Source organism: Calypte anna, chromosome 8, assembly GCF_003957555.1.
Source record: "Calypte anna isolate BGI_N300 chromosome 8, bCalAnn1_v1.p, whole genome shotgun sequence".
NCBI lineage: Eukaryota > Metazoa > Chordata > Aves > Apodiformes > Trochilidae > Calypte > Calypte anna.
In genome coordinates this window covers 2,099,208-2,120,351 of record NC_044254.1, presented here as the reverse complement: position 1 = coordinate 2,120,351, position 21,144 = coordinate 2,099,208, and the positions used below count along the sequence as shown (strand labels likewise).

The 21,144-nt window shown below is 46.8% G+C and overlaps 1 protein-coding gene across 4 annotated transcripts in view; it reads right to left on the bottom strand.

Moving 5' to 3' along the window:
- Positions 1-786: 786 nt before the first annotated feature.
- The window catches only part of PACS2 (phosphofurin acidic cluster sorting protein 2), a 64,836-nt gene continuing 44,478 nt past the window's right edge, over positions 787-21,144 (bottom strand). For all 4 annotated transcript variants that reach the window (XM_030455066.1, XM_030455067.1, XM_030455068.1 and 1 more), the window contains exons 15-24: positions 20,089-20,195; positions 19,273-19,427; positions 15,893-16,003; positions 13,875-13,983; positions 7,692-7,734; positions 6,120-6,162; positions 4,932-5,067; positions 4,251-4,477; positions 2,636-2,749; positions 787-1,795 (exon numbers count right to left, since the gene is read on the bottom strand). In XM_030455066.1, the coding sequence (XP_030310926.1) occupies positions 1,677-1,795; positions 2,636-2,749; positions 4,251-4,477; positions 4,932-5,067; positions 6,120-6,162; positions 7,692-7,734; positions 13,875-13,983; positions 15,893-16,003; positions 19,273-19,427; positions 20,089-20,195 (1,164 nt within the window). In that variant the 3' untranslated portion in view covers positions 787-1,676. The remainder of the gene's footprint in view (positions 1,796-2,635; positions 2,750-4,250; positions 4,478-4,931; positions 5,068-6,119; positions 6,163-7,691; positions 7,735-13,874; positions 13,984-15,892; positions 16,004-19,272; positions 19,428-20,088; positions 20,196-21,144) is intronic.

Genomic DNA, 21,144 nt, shown 5'->3' with positions numbered 1-21,144 from the left:
CATCCACTCCCAGCAGCAAGGTGCACAAAGTGAACACAAATGCAGCCAGAGCCAAGCCAACAATGCAAGACACCCCAAAAAATCACATTCCTCCATCTCAGGGGAAGTCTTGCTGGTTTCATCCTCTATGACATCCCAGCTACAGTTTCCACTGCACCTTGGGACTGAAACCCCTGGCAAAGCCTCAACCCAGAGGCAATGCTGTGCCAGGGCCAAAGCAGATCCTACTGGGGAAGGGATGGAAGCTCCAGAGAAATACCTGTGGGGAGGAACACTCAGAAAGTAAGGACAACATCCATTTACAAAGCAGTTGGTGGGAGGCTGGCTCCCCCCAGCACCCTGCATTCTCCTTACAGTCTCCCAATCCCTGTGAGGAAAGGTCCTGGGTAGTTCAAGGGCTCAGTGAAAACAAAGACCTGAAGCTAGGCAGGCTGCACCCAGGCTGGAGAGGTGCAGAAGGCAGATTGCCACAGCTCTGGGAAGCACAGTGTGGTCAGGGCAGGACAAAGGCAGCAGATAAAGCAGCCCACAGCACCTCAGGTGTGTGGCTTGACAGATGGAGGGGGAGGCAGCTGGACAGGCAGAGTGCCTGGCTGGCTCCCAGTACAGCCCCTACAGTGATGGATCACTTCACAGACAACAGCTCAGCTTCCTGGGTTTGTTCTTTTTTGGCAACTTTTTTTTTGTTTGTTTGTTTCTTCCCCTCATTTTTTTTATTTTTTTATATATTTTTTTTTTTAGAAAGCATTAAAAAAACCTGCAGCTGTTAAAAAAAATCTTTTTCCCTTTAGAGGCTGGATGAGGTTTTATTGACAGGTAAATAATTGGTGTGAGTATGTAAATAGCAGCGACCCCACTGACACCGTGTCCCTCAGCAGCACAGGGACATTGTGACTGCCTTGGCTTGGCCATTGTCACAGACCTGGGACACTGGGGTTTCCTTACACCTGGTGTTTCCCAAATTCCTGCCCAACCCTTCTTGGGCATTGCTTCAGCAACACTAATTCAACAAATGCCCGTCCCCATTGCAGACTCCGTGCTCTGAAGGGAGGGGGATCTTTCCCTCTGGACATCTCTAGCTACACGAGTGGTTTGTTTTTCAAACTGGACAGCTGAACTCCCTCCAGACACAACTGATCCTTTGGCAGCAGGAAGGAAGACTGGCCATCTTTTTTTTTTTTTTTTCCTAGAAATACAGAGGGTGGGGTCCAAATGCACCACAACGTGCATCACCTTCCATAAAATCCATTGGAGCTGATCCATGGCTCCCCCAGCCCACTCACACCGATGAGGTCTCAGGTTAATAAGCAGTGCAGTTATTCAGCTTTCTGCTCATCAGAAGTGGTAGGAATTCTTGGGCAGGTTGCCTGCTCCTGCCATCTCCCCCATGACTTCATGTTGTCAGCACATCTACATTTAAGACTCTTTTGTTGGTTGGTTGTGTTTGTTTTGTTGGTTTGTTTTTTTTTTTTTTTTGCCTTTGTTTAAAGGGGTTTCCTTCCCTTGTAGTAAACTTAAAGAGTTAATAGAAAAAAGTAATTCAAAAGTAATCCAAGCACATCTGTAGTTAATTCTGCAGGAGAGGGCAGAGCGACGCGAGTCAGCCTTGGCACGCGGTTCCTGGCTCCTGGTGTGCAGTCCTCAGGATGGACAGAAGGTCTCTCCAGAGAGTGTGGCTAAAAGTTAGATTTGGAGTGCCCAAATATACAGATGGGAAAGTGCTTCACATGAGAGGACCACTGTGCTGCCAACTGAAAGAACTTGACATCGTTCCACTCCACCCCGTCGATCAGGACTGCAGGGGAAGGTAAAAAAATGGAGAAAAGTTAGAAAATACAGAGTGGAAGTGGCCAGGCTGGACCAGCTTTGCTAGAAAACTGCCTGTAGTTGGCAGAGGGAGGTCTGGCACATGCTGGTCTGCCTAGCAACCCCTCCACAGTCTGCACACATCAGGGAGAAAGGCTTGAGAGCAGAGCTGGTTTAAACTCAGGTTATTATTCCAGCATTGCTCAGTGACACTGGAGCTCCCCAGGCTGCTGGTTTCAGCATCACCTGATTTGATTTTTTGAATTCCCTAAACACACCCCATTTTCTCTTTTGGGCAAACACAGTCTTATAGAGATGGACATCAGTCTCTTCTCACTGTCACACTTAACCAAGAGACGTCCCAAGGAGGTGACAGACGTTCTGTCACTACTTCTCCTGCTGGGATGGGGCCAGGATTAAGGAGGTGACCCAAGCAGATCCCTCTGCTGTTAACAGGGGTGGGGATTATCAGATGAATAGGTACAGGGGTATTTTTGATACTCCACTGCCAGCCAGTCTTCTTGCAAAACCTGTATAAAGCTAGAGGGACCTGTGACTAGAGGGACAACCACACTGTCACCTCTCTCCACCAATTTCTAGATGGGCAAGGGAAATAGAATGAAAGGGAGGGAAATGGAGCCCTCATGAAGGGACCAAATTCAGAAGAGTTTCTTGTTAAGGGGGAATTTCTTCTCATCCAAGACCCATTAAAACATTCCCCAGGAACAACCCCATTTCCCTGGCTCCAGGCAATGGAGCAGGACACCGGCTCAGCCCTTTTTAGCCTGGAGGGTAATGCTAGCAGCTGAGCCTTGCCCCAGAGCCTTACCCCTCAGCATGTTCTGCTGATGCTTTGCTGTGCAAATCAACCTGCTGATTCCTTCAATGCATTGGCTCTTGGACTCAATCTCCTTGTCTCTTGTTTTCTTGGGTAAAAACATCACTGGAAGAAAACCAAACCAGCACAAGGTGAATCCCTGCTGCTCACAGGAGCTGCACCAAGAATTGTTTGGGGTTCTTTGCATTCATGTCTGAAAAACCTCACTGGAATTCTAACTGCCCGAGGTTATCCCTGGTTAGCAGGAGTTTCACTCTGTCAGTGCTTGACACCATCTCCTGTGCACCATGAAAAGGTTCTGGTTCCCCAAGAACAGTCCAAATGCACACACAAAGGTCTACAAACTGGCTCCACAAGATCTGATGGTGTTGAACTCAGCGAGGACCATTTTGGGCACCTCAGGATTGCTTCTCCCACAGGCATGCCACTAAAAACTGTGTGGTCATGGGTGGGAGCTCTGCTATCAGCAATACCACTGCTATGCTGGTCCAGTAGCAACCTGGCTGCAAGGTTATGGACTTGTGTCCTGCAGCCACTGATCCAGGAGGCTCTGCTGGCCTCTCAGTATCTCCAGAACCCCTGCTTCCACCAGGAATGACCCACAGGGCAATGGGATGATATGAAGGACAGCTACTGGCAGTGAAATGTAAGTACCAAGCTGCCTTGCTTTGAAAACACTTTTACAGAGTTGTTCTTTATTTCTAGTACGTTTCATTTTACTGAGGCTTGGAGCAAACACAGAATTACTGGCATTTAAACTGCCTTTTTTAAAAAAATAAACTCCAAGTCTTGACTTCAAGAGCAGAAGCCTAAACAAGAAATAAACAAACAGGAGGCTTTTCACTGAGAGATTTCTCTTCTACCTCCCTCTTGTCCCACAGAGCACTCTGTGGAAGAACAAAAGAGCTCACATTGCTCTGAAGAGCACCACCTCTTCTATGTTTATGCCAAGCTTGGCAGGTGTGGCTCATGTGTTTGTGACACTGACATTTAACACAAGGACACCAATGTCAAATCCAGCAAAATGTCTCTGCTGGGGCTGAGAGAATGGTTTGGGTTGGAATGGACCTTAAAGATCACGGAGTTCCAACATCCCTGGCATGGGCAGGGACACCTTCTACTAGACCAGCTGATAGGATGCACACAGATCCTGCCCTTTGTCTGCACCCCTTGTCACCTGGCAGAGAAGAAACCAGATCGTGGAGCTGTACAGGCTGCAGGGTTTGCCACAACTCTGCTACTCAGGGCACAAGTTGCTTTTTATCTCACCCAGCACCAACAAACTCACAAGAAACACCCAGACACTGTCCAGAGTAGCACACACCTCTGGCTTCCTGCACACCCACTCACAAACGTCCTTGCTCTGTCCTCAACTTTGTGACTTTGAGCTCTACATCTCAGCCATTCAGCCATGTCCCCTTTGCAAATCATCCTTCCCAACTCCATCACCTTTTACAGTCACTTCTTATATGGGATTTGGGAAATAAAAATATGCCTAAAGTTCTGTAATGCAGAAATGACAAAGTCAGAGGGCCCTGGAGGAGCCAAACAGGGAGAGCAGCATCACATTCTTGGTCTTTGGCAACAATAAATGTGCCCACCTTACCTTTCTTGTTCTTCTCTTTTGTCACCACAGTCATGGACATGGTTGGGGTGGTGGCAATCTCACCACTGGCAGGTAACCTGCTGACCTGGAGGGACCGGAAAGTGCATTTCAGTGTGTTTTTGGTAGTGGAGGGATCCTTCTTCTCTGGGTCTCTCTTTCTGTCTATGGGGGGTGCTGCAATCCAGTAATCCACCTGCAGGCCCATCAACTCAGCACCAAGGCTCTGGCTGGAAAACAGGAGAAGAAAGTAATTTCTGCACAGCACTCAGCAGAGTTTCCCCCCCTGTCTGGGAGTTTTCAGAGGGGCTGTCATTCCTGAGAAGGTGGTCAGAGGACAAAGTGCCTGGGAAATCAGGCAGCAAGGCTCATGAGAATCAGGGGTTCTGCAAGGCTATCAGAAATAAGGCTGTCTCTTCTGGTTCAGCTGTGTCTGCCCTTGAGAAATGCAGCCTTCCCATCAATTGCAAGATACCCTCTGCCCTCCTCAGCTCCTTCTTGGCCAGCGTGGACACAGTGAGAGGAGAAGCAAAAGAGGTGAAGAGCAAAGGTGACAACTTCAAGTATCTGCTAGGAGGAAGAAAGCCAAGCTAAGGGTTTTCCTTTAGAAGAGTTTTTTCCTCTCTCAAGTATACATCAGATAAGACAGCCAAGGGCAGTGTAAGGAGACAAAACATGCTTTACCTCGGGGATGAGAAGCTGCCTGTAACAGATGGTGAGGAAGGTGGTGTGGGGGAGGCTTCTTTCACAGCAGGAGACACAGAAGGTGGGGTAGAAGAAAGGATAGTGGAGCTGGAGGGAGCTGCATCATCAGAGTCACCTTGCAGAACAGAAGTGAAAGTGTTTGTCTGGAGTTCATCTCACAGCCCAACACATGCACACCCAACTCAGCCTCCTTGCCCAGACTCCTGCTGCACAACTTTTGGTCAGATTCAATCCTGAGACCAACTTGCCCATCAGTTCTGACTGCCTCCACACTTCAACCACAGCACTTTCTATGGGTGAGAAGCAGGCACAGCCTCTGATATTCCTCTGGGCTGCCCATTTGGCATCTGCTCTCCTAGGGTTTGCTTCCAGCTGTTTTTGAGCCTCTCTGCACATTGAGCCCTGCTAGGAACCTCCTCCACCCATTCCCAGGCTCTTGTGAGAACCCTGTCACTCCTGGGCTCATTACAGGGATCTCCCTATTCCCCCCCTGCTTCCACTCCCCACAACCAAAGCATCTCCCTTAACATTGGCCCTTTGGGATGGTGGGAGCAGTGTGGTAGGAAGGAATGTCCCATGGAAAGGCTGCATTCACACACAAACCTGTGTGCAATCCAACCCAGGGTTTAGTAGTGAAGCAATAAAAGAAATAATCCCAACAGATGAGGGGAAAAAAAATTACAGAAGGAGGGAAAAAAGTTCACAGTGATAAAGACACCATCTGGCTGTGTGTGAAAGCAGGGAGTATTTTTAAGGCACTTGAGCCCAGGGAAGAGAGACAGGCATGAACTTCTGAAGAACTGCTGTTCATCAGGACTGTTTGGGTCAGGAACCTCCAATAACCACAGCAGTGAATCAATGCCACTGACTACAACCATAAGAAAAAATCAGGGTTTGCACATTTAAGTGGGGTTTCCCTGGATGAGAGTGTGGGAATTTGCCTCAACTTCCTTGTAAAGCAACAAGAAGATGCACCCCCTGATATTGAGAGACCTCTCGTTCAGCAGACAGCCCCTGGGAGTCAAGGCAGAAGAACTGGGAGCTAATAAAATCCCATTCCCTCTTACAAAACTCCTAGACATCAGGAATGGACAAGGTTGCTCAGCCTGTGAAGCCAGTCTGCCATCACTAGGAGGACACAGAAAGCACACAGAAGATGCTTGTTACCTGATGTTGCAGAAGACTGTTCCACTATTCCAACCTTCACCACCTAGAGGGGTGAAAACAGAAAAGCTCTATGAACCAGGAGGCTCCTGAACTTCAGGAATACTTCAGGAATAAACTAAGCCCATCCCTACAGCCCCCCTGGTTCTGTCTCTGTAAAGCAGTATTAACTGCTATGTTTAACTATGTTAAAAAGTGGAGTCTTCTAAAAGCCTGGCAGGTCCCAGGAGTATCCAGCCAAGCCACACCACCTCACAACTCTTCCTCCAAAAGACAGCACAGCCCTTATGGAGCTGTTACACAGCTCTTGACAGCCCCTTGTCAGCCCCATGGCAACTGCTCTGCCCGTCTGTGACACTTGGGAGAACAGGTTGGGGAAGAGAAAGGACCACAAAGATCCCTTTAGCACTGCTTTGATGCACCTGCTAATTACAGGCATATTATTTCCAGCACAAAAGTGCAGCCACTTCTAGGATGCAGTTGGGATGAAACCACAAAAGCAAGAAGCTCCAGTTCCTGATCAGAGTTTTCTAGTCTTCAAACAAGGAAGGTGTCCAGCAAAGAATGTAAAGCTCCTGGCAAAGCCTATGGGCACAGACATGGATACACCATCACACAGACAAGTCAGGATAATCCCAATTACAATGGAATAGGGATACAAATGTGTTTTGATATGGCCAACCACCAGCTGGTAGATTTAGGTTAATGTTAAATGCTGCTGGCAATAATTTGTGAAACAGAGCATGCTACCAAGCTCCCAAGAACACACTATGTCCAGAAAGATAAAATGACCCTTGGTGATAAAAAAACAGGGGTTTTCCTTAGTGATAATCTGCTGGGGTGCACAGGGATCATCACTCTAAACACTGCAGAGGAGAGACCCTTCTTTCAGGTCCTTACCAAACTTGTATCCAGGGCTAATGTCTACCCTAAATAAATGCTGACAAATGGGAAAAAGCTGCAAAAGTATCTCAAGTCAATAAAATTGATGACACACAGTCTCTTTAATTTGAAAAGAAGGTGGTTAAATTCACACGTGACCATGTCCAGACCACATCTCTAGAGAACCCATTTTTGTGCTTGTGAGGTGCAGAAAAAGTCCCTAATCATTAGAAGCAAAAAACCTTGCCCAGTTTGGGGCAGGGAGGTGCATGGTCAACACTTGGAGAGGTGTCTGGCTCTCGGGTGGGTTCTCTGTTAGCTCCAGTCTTGGAAAAGCCACTGTGAACTCAGCAGTGTCTGCAGAGGTTCCCTGAGGGAGAGGCCCTGGCTTGGGAGAAGGAGATGGCAGCTCAGTCTCCATCCAAAGGGCAACAAATGAGGCTCTGGAGAACAGCAGCCATTTGTGCTGAACATGCCAAATGGCAAGAGAACACCTTGGAGTCTGTAATTAGCTATGAGCAAGAGGATGTGAGGCAGAGGAGTCAAGGGAAGAACAAGCAACACAGAAAACTGCCTGTTTTGCCACCTTGATCTGCATGCCAGGCAGGTCATGTGCTCTGGCTCTCCCCAAGAAACCAAAGAAACCAAATAACCCTTGTGGAGAGATTCCAGCTGGCTGGAGACAACACTCACCCCAACAAAGGGAATGAACTTCTGGGAAGATTCTTCATCAGGGCTAGAGGCAAAGAGAAAAAGAGTTGTTAACAGCTTGCTTCCACCCCGGGGTGCAATACTCACTTCACATCTTGCATTCAAGCATGCAGCAGGGACGGGCAGGATGCAAGCACCAGGTTCAGTTCCTCCTCTCAGGGAGGATGCCAAGGATGGGGAAGAGCATGGAGCTGATGGCACCAAGTTCAGTGCTTCCTGTCAGGGAGGACACCAAGGGTGGGGAAGAGCACCCAGCTGATGGCACATCTCAGGGGCAAGGTCTCTGCCTCCCTCTCTCCCTCCCTCTTGCCAGACAAACATGCTTCAATGGCAGGGCAGCCATCCCAGACTGCCATCCCATGGGATGGGTGGATCTGCAGAGGAACCCACGTGTCACTTACAGGTCCCCGAAGCCCTCTGCAGGCATGGCCTTGAGGTGTCCCACTTTTGGAGCCATTGGGCCATCCCTTGCATGTCCCAGCACCACTAAAGCTGTGATCCTGCCATGGGGGTGACAAGCTATGACATGGTACAGCATGTCAGGGATGGACAGGCAGGCAGCTCCAGGCACACCAAAGGGGACAGGGACACCAAGGGAGGGAGGGAAAACACCTAAACCAAGCCAAAGAAAATGTGGACCACATCCCAGATGTGGTCTGGGGGTGAGACCTTAAAGATCAAAGGGACAAAGCCAGTCTGATAGCAAATCAGACCATGAACCTCTCTGCTTCCTCAGGAAGTTCTCATCCAACAACTTTCATGTCCCCAAAGTGGGGGGGACACATCCAACAGGACATTTCTTCAACTTTGACTCTTTGCTGCTCTGCCAGGCAAGAGACACAAGATTTCCTGGTTTTCCTGTTTAGGTTTTCCTGGTTTAAGCCTGGTTTTCCACCAGCTGCACAAGGATAATATCCATGCAGCAACAAGCCAGGGGATCTGGATGCTGCTGACCCAGAGGAGGGACCATCTCAACCATCACCAGACATTGCAGACAACACTGCAGGTGCTGGGAAAACAGGGAAGGCATCAACACCTCCTGCTCTGGGACTGAGGAGCCAGCAGTGTGCCCAGGTGGCCAAGAAGGCCAATGGCATCCTGGGCTGGTGGCCAGCAGGTCCAGGGAAGGGATTCTGCCCCTGTGCTCAGCCCTGGGGAGGCCACAGCTTGAGTCCTGTGTCCAGTTCTGGGCCCCTCAGCTCAGGAAGGAGATTGAGGTGCTGGAGCAGGTCCAGAGAAGAGCAAGGAGGCTGTGAAGGGATCCAGCAGAATTCCTGTGAGGAAGGGCTGAGGGAGCTGGGGGTGTTGAGGCTGGAGAAGAGGAGGCTCAGGGGAGACCTCATCACTCTCGGGGGGGGGGGTCGGGCTCTGCTCCCAGGCAGAGATCAGTCAGACAAGAGGCCATGGGCTTGAGCTCTGCCAGGGGAGGGTTAGGTTGGATATTAGGAAGAAATTCTATGCAGAGAGGGTGCTCAGGCATTGGGATGGGCTGCCCAGGGAGGGGGTGGATTCTCCATCCCTGGAGGTTTTTAAGAAGAGCCTGAATGTGGCACTGAGTGCCATGGGCTGGGAACCACGGGGGGAGTGGATCAAGGGTTGGACTTGATGCTCTCAGAGCTCCTTTCCAACCCGGATGATCCTGTGGAATTCAGAAGGGTGGAGACTGGGCAGTAATTAAAGCCACAGTCAAACTTAGCAGGAGTTGGGCTGAGACTCAGGACAAGAGAAGGAAGAGGAGGGAATGCAAAAAAAAAAAAAAAAAAAAAAAAAAGCCATGCCCAATTCCAGCAGAAAACTGTTCCCCCTGGGAGCTCAGACAACCACTGAGGAGAGCTCAGGGGCAATTCTGCAATAAATCTTTTGCTTATCACAGCTCACAATGATGCACAGACTATTCCTGAAGCAATCCACCTGGATTCCAGCTAGGCTACTCCTGTCACATGTCATCTTGAGAACTCTGATCTTGTGGCTCTGAAAAATGCAGCTTAGCAGAACAGCAGCTCTTCACAATCCATCCATCTGCAATCCACCCTTCCAAGGTTAACTGTCCAGAAATGGACATGCAGGTTCCTTCCACAGCCCAATATATTAATTCAGACTGAACAAAGGCATACAGCCAGATTTAAGTGTTTTAGGACTGTAAGAAATAAGAAGCTACATCACCAGCAGTCACCCAGATGCCAAAGGGAAGGAATCATCTCTCTCACTTCCAGGGCAAAGTACAAACTAAGCTGCAAAGCACTCAGATATACCAGTATGAGGGACCAAATAAACCCTTGGAACAGTTATGCCAACCATTAGCCTTTTGCTAAGATTTCATTCCCAATTTAAGCACTACAAAACATTAAAATGTAGCCAAACACCTGTGATTTCCTAGCAGGAAGGTCTCAGGCAAGACCTTCATTTCAGGCAAGTCCTGCAAGGTGGCAGCAAGAGGGGATTTTTATCACCTTTAAGCAAGTTCAGGCCAGGCACCACCACCAGCTCTCCAAGGTTTTTCTTTGGTGGGAAGCACTTGTCCTTCCCACTAGGCAACCACAGCTCCCTGCTGGCTACCACCATCCCTGTTCCACCAAACCTTCAAAGCAAACAAAAGGACAAAGCAACTCCAGGTCCTGACAGCAAATCAGACCATGAACCTCTCTGCTTCCTCAGGAAGTTCTCATCCAACAACTTTCATGTCCCCAAAGTGGGGGGGACACATCCAACAGGACATTTCTTCAGCTTTGACTCTTTGCTGCTCTGCCAGGCAAGAGGCACAAGTTTTCCTGGTTTTCCTGTTTAGGTTTTCCTGGTTTTCCACCAGCTGCACAAAGATATTCATGCAGCAACAAGCCAGGGGATCTGGATGCTGCTGACCCAGAGAAGGACCAGCTCAACCATCACCAGATGTGTTCATGTTTGGCAACTGCTGCAAGTTGGGTTTTAGAAGCAGTATTCAGAGAAAGGAGGTGGACTCTGCCTAACCACTGCCTTGCAGAGAGTCAGACACACAGCAGGGAGAAAAATGGTGTTATCCCTGCTTCCTACTGCTCAGGAACCCTCCAACCAAGGCATTTGTGCTCCAAGATGTTGGGGAAACACTCTACAACACATGAGAATGAAGAGCTTTTGATAAACATGTAACTAGGCAGGAAAAGACCCAGCCCTCACCTTGACAAGCAAGCAATGCTATTATTTCCAAGAGCCAAGCTGCTTCCCAGATTCATGCAGGGGCTGTCCAGAAGCCACAGGGCATGAGCTGAATTACAGTGGGTGACACGGAACTCATCAGTCATCCAGCTACACTGTAATGAGGGAGTGCTGAGCCTCAGGTCTCAAACACTGCAGGGTTTCATTCAAGAAAGCCATGCAGAGAGATACCAACATGGCAAACAGCCCTCCTAGTGAGGGGCCCAACCTCTGCTAGCATGGCCTCAGCTCCCCAGATGTTGCCTGGACTGCAGTGGTTCTCGACACTTCATTAACCATTAATTCTCCCAGTGCTTAGAATAAAAGTCAGTCACCCAGTGTAAGGCAGAGGAGCTGAAATGGCAATTCATTTCCTTCCTGAACCCCTTCCTCATTGCCAGCCCCCTTGATTTCAGGTAAGGTCAGCAGATGCTCCAAAAGAATGGGACAAAGCTTTGGCACCATTGCAGTCCATCCCAGGCAGTACATGCGCCAACCTTTTGCCATGACAAACAGAACAGGGAGACAGGAAGGAGAGCAGAGGTGAGTCAAAACAGGGATAAGCTGGCAATAAAAGTCATGAAGCAGCTCATCACATCCAGCTACATCCTAAAGACTGGCTTGGTTTTCCTGGGAACACTTGTGCTTGTTTAACAGAGCAAATGCTGGGATGCTGGGAGCTTTGCAGCGAATCCGTAGGTATTGCTGCTGTTTCTACCCAGATCACTGCTTTGAAAACTGACCTTGAAGAAGCCACTCACCTCTGTCCTGGAAGGGGAGGGAGTTCAGTAACTCGTTTAACAAAATAAATATCCAACAACCATATGGTTTGAAGCAGGGGCCCCTATAGAGCGAGGGGATCTTGGAGGCAGCTCTGAGAGCACAACCCCCCTGCCAGCACTTCTCTGTCTCCTCTTTCTTAGGCTCAGAGAAGTCCTGTATGCTTGGGATAGCCTGCCAGGAAGAGACTAGTCCTCAGTTTTTGACAGGGAGAGGACTTGCTGGACACTGTAAGGCTGAACCCTGCTCTGAGCTAGTTCTGAGAGATGGGAACTGAAAACCCTTTGCTCAGTCCTGATCCTTTTGGAGCTAGACTGAATTCTCTGGTGGCCAGGAAGAAGGGCAGACAAAACTACCTTCTCACTACTCTTAATAACTCCTTCATCCCCATACCACCTGCATTCTGGGAACCCCTAATGTGTGGTCTTTTAAAAGACTTTTAAAAATATTTTCTGCCAGCAGATGCCAGAGTTTCAAAGCAGTGAGCAGAATTTAACCCACGGCACAAACCATGCATCCCAGACCTGCAGAAAATGTTAAACAAGGCACAGAAGACCAGTTCATGGGGGAAAAGATACAGGAGATGGGAGAAGGAACCTAAAAGGAACTGATACCTTATGGTAAAATCAAAATGAAAGCTCTTTTTCCTTTTCAGAAAGCAACCAAAGAAAAAGACAGAAAGGTTATTACACTTAGAACAAAGTGATGCATTCATTCAGATAGTGTTCTGTGCTGCCAGGGACAAAGAGCTGCACTTCTAGAGAAAACCACATGGGGAGACACCTGCCCCCCACTCCACGGGAGATCTTGGACACCAACAAACCACAGGCTGTGCCACTGAAGTCTCAGCAATCCTTCTTCCAACCGAGGGGCTGTGGGCTTGGAGCAGCAGCTGTATCTCAACAGCTTCAAGGCATGGCATCACAGAGTCCAAAGGTATTAAATGGATCAGATCTTGGTAAAGCAGTCCTGGAACACTGCTGGGAGGGGGAAGTGCCTGCACTACTCGTGTACATTGCAGATGGTTTGCAATTCTATCACTGACTTTACTGGGCATCTTGGAAACTTAAAATTATTTCATGTGTTACGAGAAAAATGAACCTGGAATGGACCAGGGAAGGCAGTGGAGAACCCAGCAACAAGAAAGAAGAAGGGGTTCACACTTCACTAGGGGTGTCTGAACTATATTTATGTAATGAATCTAAGTCTTCACACACATTAAAAAAAATAAAAAAAAGAGTGAAGCCCAGTGCCTCAAGTACCCTGGGACTCTCTAACTTTACCTCTGTGACCTATTCACAAATGTAAGAGAGCAGACTCTTTGTAATGGTCTATGCAGTCTGGAATTATTTTCCCCAGGAGAGCAGGAAGAATGGGCTAAACTTACTGAATCATTTCTGCAAAGTAATGTAGAGCAGATACAGGAATAGAAAAGGAACATACACTGAGCATTTCCAAACAGAAAGGAAGACTCCTGACTCTACCCACACCTTTAATCCCTCCCAGTTCTTATGCAAAGTGGGTACCAATGAGGGATGCTACTGGGCCAACAACAAAAAGATCAGATACAATATTGTGTGGGTAGTAATTAACAATTAACATCATCTGTGCCTCACAGGAGGCTGCTAGTCCCTAAAAGAAGGAAAAAAAATAATCATGAGGGTAGTGTTTGTCCAGCTCTGAGAAAGTCTTGTGAGAGATGTGGTCCATCTTCCTCCTCTGTGGCTCAGAAACTGCAGAGACTCTTCCTGGATCACAGCCACATGAGGTTCAACACACAAATAAAACCCCAGTGAGTGTCAGCCCCTCCCCAGCAGGACTTTGGATCTGCCCATCAAGTTCTGCTATTTATGCTCCAAAAAGAAAAGGTTTCAGTTTCCTCAGCTCTGGAGGAAAAAAAAAAAAAAAAAGGCCAGGTCTCATGGAATGGGGGGAATGGTCTCCATGATAAGAAATAATCAGAACCTATGCAGATACAACCTGGCCACTCCCTATCCTGCCCTGTTCCCACTTCCCCAAAAACTTCTGAGATCTTCAAAGAGGAACAGCACTGCTGTAGATTCACTGGGACACATCAGTGGATGAAGGGCACAGTAAGGTTTCCAAGTTGTTTGCAGTTTCCAGGGATTTTTCAGACTCCTGGCAGGTGAGAGAAGCACTTTGCCTTCCCCCTGGTGCTCCCTCTGGAGAGGCAGTGCTGTGTCAGTGCCATACCTTTTCTGCTTGTACGTCAGCATCGCTTCAGCAATGGGCAACTGGTGGGCACAGTTTGCCCCTGCTATGTACTGTGTTATCCTGGAGACAACATCAGGGCCTTCTGGAACTGCAGCAGAACAAAGAGAGAAAATAAAGTGACTTCTCAGATTATCACACAACCACTGTCCTCCATCAGCTCAGTCGAGCAGCTGTTGGTACCCAGCCATCTGTGCTGAACTGCATCTTTCAAAGGATGCTCTGCAGCTCAGCCCAGAGCCCTGCAAAGCTGTCTGACCAAAAGCAAACATCTACAAGAGCACCAAGGCAAATAAATTTAGGAATTCACACTAGACACATGATGCTGTATAGTGCTTTCCCCATTGAAGTTATTTTCTACTTGTTAGAACACTTTTCTTTGAAAATGTAGAAGTGCTCAGAGCCATCTTTTGGCCTCCCTGCATCCTGACAGTGGGATCTGCTGAAGAAAGTTCCTCACCATCTCCCACCAGTGTTGGAGTTCCCTGAGTCACTCATGGCCTTGCTCAGTTAACTGAGAAGAGTGAGAGCCACACCAGGGTAGGAAGAGCACAAGGATGATGTGTGCAGCAGCAAAAATGCTTCAAGTTTGAGAGACTGTGTTTGATTCAAGCTGACAGGAAGACATTTTCTAAATGCCTTCAGATTTCTTTGGTTTCAAGCAAAGAGCTTCAACTCTGCCCATCATCAGTTCCTTGATGGGCATTTTAAACCAAAGCCTCTTAAAACAATTATTGGAACACTGAGGAGTTATGGCTCTTTGGCAGATGTGCTTGCACCACTGCACAGAGAAAATCAGAGAATTACTGCACAAAAATGAAGCTGTATTTTCCTCATAGCATACAGACAAATAAATAAGCACACAGCCTACTGAAGAACAGACATTTGAGCTGGAAGTATTCCTAACCAAGACACAAAAATCAAGTCAGGATTGACATTTGCCTGTGTTTTCAAGTGCAGCAAAGAACTGAAACTTGTTCCAGACCCCTGGGCTTCCATGACACAACCAAGGAAAATGGAACATGCTGGGTGGAACAGCAGAAAAACTACAGTCCAGCTTCCTGCTCCAAGAAGCAACTTCACCTCCAGAACAAGCTGCTCAAGTTGGCTCCAGCCAACTTCCCATTTGCTGGAAAAAGCTCTGAACAATTCCCTGTGAAGAGCTCTCTCTTCCCTCCTCATAGCTAGAGTACTTTCAGGAGCATCCTGGCAGTCTCAGACATTCCAACAGGAGAACCAAAATGCATCTCCCCACCCTTGTGGTGCCCTGAAAACCCCAAGGTTTTTTCTGCTAATGATATTTCTGCAAGAGATATGATGCCACGAGGACATCACTCCTCAGACAAGTCTCAAGCTTTCATGTAGCCCTAAATATCAGGTGAAAATCCTCCTTTCTCCTGCTTCTTTCTGTTCTTGAAAGAATGGATGGAAAACCTGGAAGCATTCATATTTCAAGCAAATTAGTATTTTAACACACAGCAGGGCTTTACCCTGGCCTAGAAAAGGCTCAGATCAGAACAGGAACTTGTTGATCTGACCTAGGGTAGCTCTCCACACTTGTGAAGATGAAATTCTTTTTTAATGAGAAAGATCCTCCCAGGAGATTTCAGAAATGTCAAGGTCACTCTCATGCACAATTAATAGAAGTTAATCTTCCCACAGCTCCTAGTTTTTCAAAATCTTTTAGGCTGGAGACTTTCTGAAGGACCAAAGAAAGGAAAATACTCAACTTGGGAGAGTGAGACCTCCCCATCAAGGAGCAAAGCTCAGAGCTAGGGGGAAAAAAAAGTGACTTGGAGGCAGATAGGGCTTCTGGGAGCCAAAAGTGTTTGCAAACCACCACATGGAGGACACACAAAGGTCACCATCTGAACAGGGAACGTGGTGGGGTGAGGAGAAAAGAGGAACAAAAACATTTGTCTGCTTCCTCTTGTATTTACTTGACCTTTGCTAAAATGATTCATTCAAGCCTTTTATCCCACACAGGCACACAGTCTTACCAGTGGTCTGGGCTTCCAGTTTGTTGAACAGATCTCTCCAGGCTAGATCTTGGAAGAAGTTGTTGTATCTATAATCTACAGACCCCAGATACTTGGCCACTGGATGTGAGCCTAAGAAAAAAACAAAAAAGAAAACATGAGTTATTCTTCCCAGCACTGAACAGAGGTGTGTTATCTGTGAGGAATTAAGATCCAAAATCAAACCTACATTAGACACCCCAGAAATAAAATTATTCCATTATAACCAAGTAGTTCAGACCAGTACATCTCTACAGGAGCATGCAAAAAGATTGCTTCAACACCACTGACATCTTCCAGTGAAACCAACCCTGCCCTCCACCAGCCAAATCAGATTTTCAAAGGCCAAAGAAAACAGGACTGGGAAACTGCTGAGGAAATGAATGATTCAGAAGACACGGATGCCCCACAGCTCTCCAGCTCACTCTGTTTTGCAAGAGGTTTCCCAGCAGCTTTTCCTGCCCCCAGGCTGCACCGTGGCCAGGTCACCTCTGCCAAGAGGAGTCAAGCTCCTTCCTCCAAACACCATTTGCACACCAGGGCTCTTCTGGAATACTGAGAAGAGGCAATTGTTCCTAGCCAGGAAAAACAACCCAGGGAGAGTTGTTTAATTGGAGGAGAAGGGCTACAAGTTGAATAAATAGGTTGTAATTAAAAGCAGAAGGCAGAATCCAAGGATTACAGTCCCCAGTGATTGTCAGCATTTGCATCAGGTCCTTGCTTGCCCTTATGGCTCCTCCATGAGTCTGGCAAGACCTCCTTGGAAAAACCTTGTGTCCAGCCCCCAGCCTGCAGCCCTAGTTAAAACTGAGCAGAAGAGAGAAGACATTTAAGTGACAAAGTCCACACAGGTAGTAAAAACTTGTCACCTTCATTTTAGACCAGGGGTGCTGCCAAAACAGACACCCTGCTCTTCCAGCTACTTCTTCAGCCTTTCTTCAGAAGAAAAGGTGCACCAGGACTGCACTTTCTGGTCACACTTCAGTTCTGCTCAGCATGAGAGCTGAACATTTACAATCAGCCACCAAGTGACCTCAAAGATCCTTTTAATCAGCTTATTTTTAGGTTTCCTGCATACCAAATTCTCACTGCAACAAGTAAGCCATCATATCAGCAGGTAACTGGTAACCTGACAACTCCTTCCAAGACCCCAGCTGCTTAACTAAACTCACCCATCCTCCAAGTAAAGCTCATGGTGGAAAAAACCCCAGTTTTTTCTTAGTCCTCCAAACCACTGCTAATTCCCAGACTTCCAAGAAAGGTTCAAGCAGAAGGTTCTTGCTGGACTCCCCCCAGTCTCACTAGAGATGTCTCCTGGACCCTCCTGATAGAGGGTTCTTTCACACCCATAATTTCTCCTGCAGTGGGGTTTTAAATGGTGCACATGGAGCAGCTCTGCATCATACACCAGAGAGGCAACAGCTTCCCCACATGCTGGGAAAACCCCTCACCCATGGCACATGCAGCTGGAAACAAGTACTAAACATGAGGTCTTCTAAACAATTCTATCCATGGGAGCTAAAAGAAATGCTAAAAAAATCCCCCAGACAGCTCAAATAACCCCCAACCTTTTTTTTAATCATTTTATTTGCCTCTTTTCATTTGTATAAAGAGTATTTTGGATATCAAAGGATTCTGTCCTTTGCATCAGAAGCATAAAACAGGACTGAAACTCCCAGTATGGATGCTTACACTTATTTCCCAGTGTTAACACAAACACTGCAGCCTGTATTTGTGGACTAAGAAGGTAAAACCATCTGAGAAAAAACACCCCTCCTGCTCTGAAGCTGCTGCTAACAGCAGAGAGTCTTTGCCTTTAAGGCATTTATAGCATGGTCACCATTCTATCTCTGGTGCTTCTTCAATTGTCAGAAAAGAAAGGTTGCCCCTAAATCACTTTAATGAACTGCCAGAAAGCTGGCCAGAAATAAGCACTTGATCAGATCAGAAAATACTGCAGACTTGTATGGGAAAGGTCCTGGTAGAGAAGTTTCTATATCTAAAGTATATTTAAAATGCATCCACAGCTCTGAAGCAGTTCCATTATCAAAGTGCTTTGTTCTTTTATTTTTTTAATGCCAAAGAAAGTTTTAAGATTAAAAAACCAACTCAAAACCACACTAGCTAAATTCTGTGTTTCCCTTTCAGAGAAAGAATATTTTCATATGATTAAAGAATGCAGGACAGAAAAAAAATTATTCTTAGACCAGGAGACAAGTCTGCACATGAGGACCAAAGTCCTCAGGCACCTGGACTCTCATTCAAAGCACATTTAACCCTGCAGAAATATTTTTGTTGTGTGTTTTTACCCACTAATGGGCTCTCTCCTCTTCCTGCCAACCACTCTGAAAATTAAATGCCTTTCTTAGAGAAGGAGCTGGCTCTCTTCCTGCCTTTTTCATGTGACATCTGCAAGTCCCACCATAGAATGAACAGCCAGGCAGCAGCTTCTGAGTCCTACAGCAAATGCCATCAGCTGGTCCCAAATCTAGAAAACCAAAAAAATACCAAGAAAAAGTTCTTTGCAAGTTTTCTTTTGCCTACATCACCTAAATGTCCTGTTCACAGCCTGGCTTCTGGAACCTTTTTACCACCAACACTGCCCAGATGCCTCTGCCCACAAGCACCAGAGACCACCTGAATTCCCAGTCCTCTCTGCTACAACATTCCTCACATTTCTTAGCATGACAAGACCCCTAACATCATTATCAGCTCACTCCACTTGCACAGACACAAGTGATCCAAGCTGGGTTGCTTTCCAGCCAGGCAGCCTTGTTGAGCTGTTGGAAGGGCAGAGATAAGGTGCTGGAAAACTGTGGAGAAAAAAAAAAAAAACCCCAAGGAGAACAGCACAGAAAGGCAAGGTCAAAAGACACATGTAATTTGGGTAATTTAAATTCTCAGCAGTTTCAGAGCCTTTAAAAAAAAAAAAATAAATTCAACCCTCTCATCATCCATAAGCATTTTCTGTGTCAGCCTCAGTGGTCAGAGCATTTAATGCTTTGGGATAGGTGTTGCCCCATAAGTTTAAGATTTCAGCCAGAATCAGAACCTGATTCTGTGCATCCCTTGTGCCATGACAAGATGATAGACACGAGCTTCCCTGTAGGGGGAGAAAGTACTCAACCCTTGGCTTCAAACAAAAGGTTTTTGCAAGCATGTTTGGCATCAAGAATGTCAAGAGGAGATTCACTCACACAAGAGCAGCACCACAAGTATTGCACAACCTTAGGACAGCAGGACTTGTGCCTCATTTAGCAGCCATACACCTAGCCAAAGCTTCCAGGAAGGTTTCTCCTGAGGCAACACATCACATTTCACCCATTTATCTTTCTAGGAAGAAAAAACTGTTCCTTATTTACCTAGAGGGATGATCAAAAACCTCATGTAGCCGAGCCAGTCTGGGGTTTTGTGAGACAGCTGCTCTACAAAGAGCCTCAACACAGCACTGAGGTAATTCTGGGCTCCAGCCACTGCAATTTTAATTGGGTTTGGAGGCTGGGAATTGCAGTTACAGCTAGACAGAAAAAGAGGGAACATGTTCATAATGGTGCTTCCAACCTGCTGGTTAAGTTAAGAGAAAATTGGTTAATAACAACCAAGGCAGAAGAGAGTTAGTTCAACACCCAAGGCAATATCACAGTGATTGCCAGCAGCTTAAAACATTCAATAAAATGCCACATATTGCTCATTGTACTTCTTAAATTTGTCTCTTTGCTCCTTCTTTCATGTATTTTGAGAATCTAAAGGCTGGGACTCAACAGTGTAGGTTAGGATGGGCCTATTCCAACTTCACTGCTGTGTCAGACAACACACCCAGGTACCCAGAGCCCTCAGGATGTATCCAGGGAATGCTCTGGGGAATTAAGCTGTGAATTACTTGGGAACAGGCACCAAGAACTGCCTAGAAACTTTAATATTAGCTTTCCAGGCTTTACTGATTATTGGCTCTGACCTATTAGACAGATTCCAAAGCATAATCTTTTAAAATCAGTAGTATCAATGAAAGACTTGTGCCCCATACAACTCTGACTTCAGGAGAACAGACTGGGGAGCATTGGAAGGGAGAAATATTTCTCACCTATTGGATGGAAAACCCCCTGGGCACTGGGATACAGGAGCTGAGAGGCTTTTAAAGCTGAGACTCAATAAACACCACAAGCAAGGTGAAAACTTACTATCTCTGTATCCTGGAGACAATAGTGCTGAAAGCTGCCTGAATATCAGCTGAGGAGCATGTGCAGACCACTGGCAAGGTGTGCTTTTGCAAGACATCTGACAGGTACTGAGGAGAGAGCACAACATATTATGGTCCTTTTTTCAGTACAATTTGTCACCAGAAGAAAATCAGCCTCCCCCAAACTCCCAGATATTCCCACACCCTAACACAGGCACTCTCCATCTGTCCAGTTTGTGGGTAATGCAGATTTTTCCCAAATAACCATCCCTTGGGCATCAGCCAAAGGAAAATCATCCCTCTAGCAAAACAAACACATCATCTTGGCAAACCCCAATGCTGTATCTAAACCACAGCATTTGAGGCAATGACAGCTCTAGAATAGCAGGAGTTTCATGGGAAGCAGCAGACCATTCACCTAGCAGGCAGCACTGGGTAAGAGCAGGAGCTCTCTATTCATCTGCTTCTGAAACTACACTCATACCTCTCTGATTTCCAAAGGATTTAAACAAATGCAAAGTTCTGCACACCCCTGAGCATTAAAAGAGGGAAGGGTGCTACCAACATGCATGTTCCTCCATGCAGCTAACAACAACCAACACACACCTCAGGTATACATGGGCATAACACTGATGAGAGTCAGCAATTATCTCAGACTTTTAATCTCTGCACTCCTAATCCATACACCCCAGCTAATGCCATCTTCACCTCCTCCAATACTGCAAGCACAAGCTGCTAAAGCTACTGGGAGAAGACCTAGAGGTGGCTAGAAAGTATTGTGAAGGTATTTCTCCATCTTCCAAGTACAGAGAAACTGGAACCAGTAGCTCTGCTGGTTTTTATTTCAGGCATTGAGACCACAGCTCTTCCAGAGGCAGAAAGCCAAACCAGTGAGTGTAACTTCACCATTCCAGCACAAGTTCTACAGGCAACACTCCCCCACTACACATTTGATGATTCTCTTCTATATACATTTTATTTCTCCAAAAGGAGAAAAATGTATTCCAGGCTCCTATTCAAAAGCATGACAAACCATCCCATGTTGCCAGCATCAGAT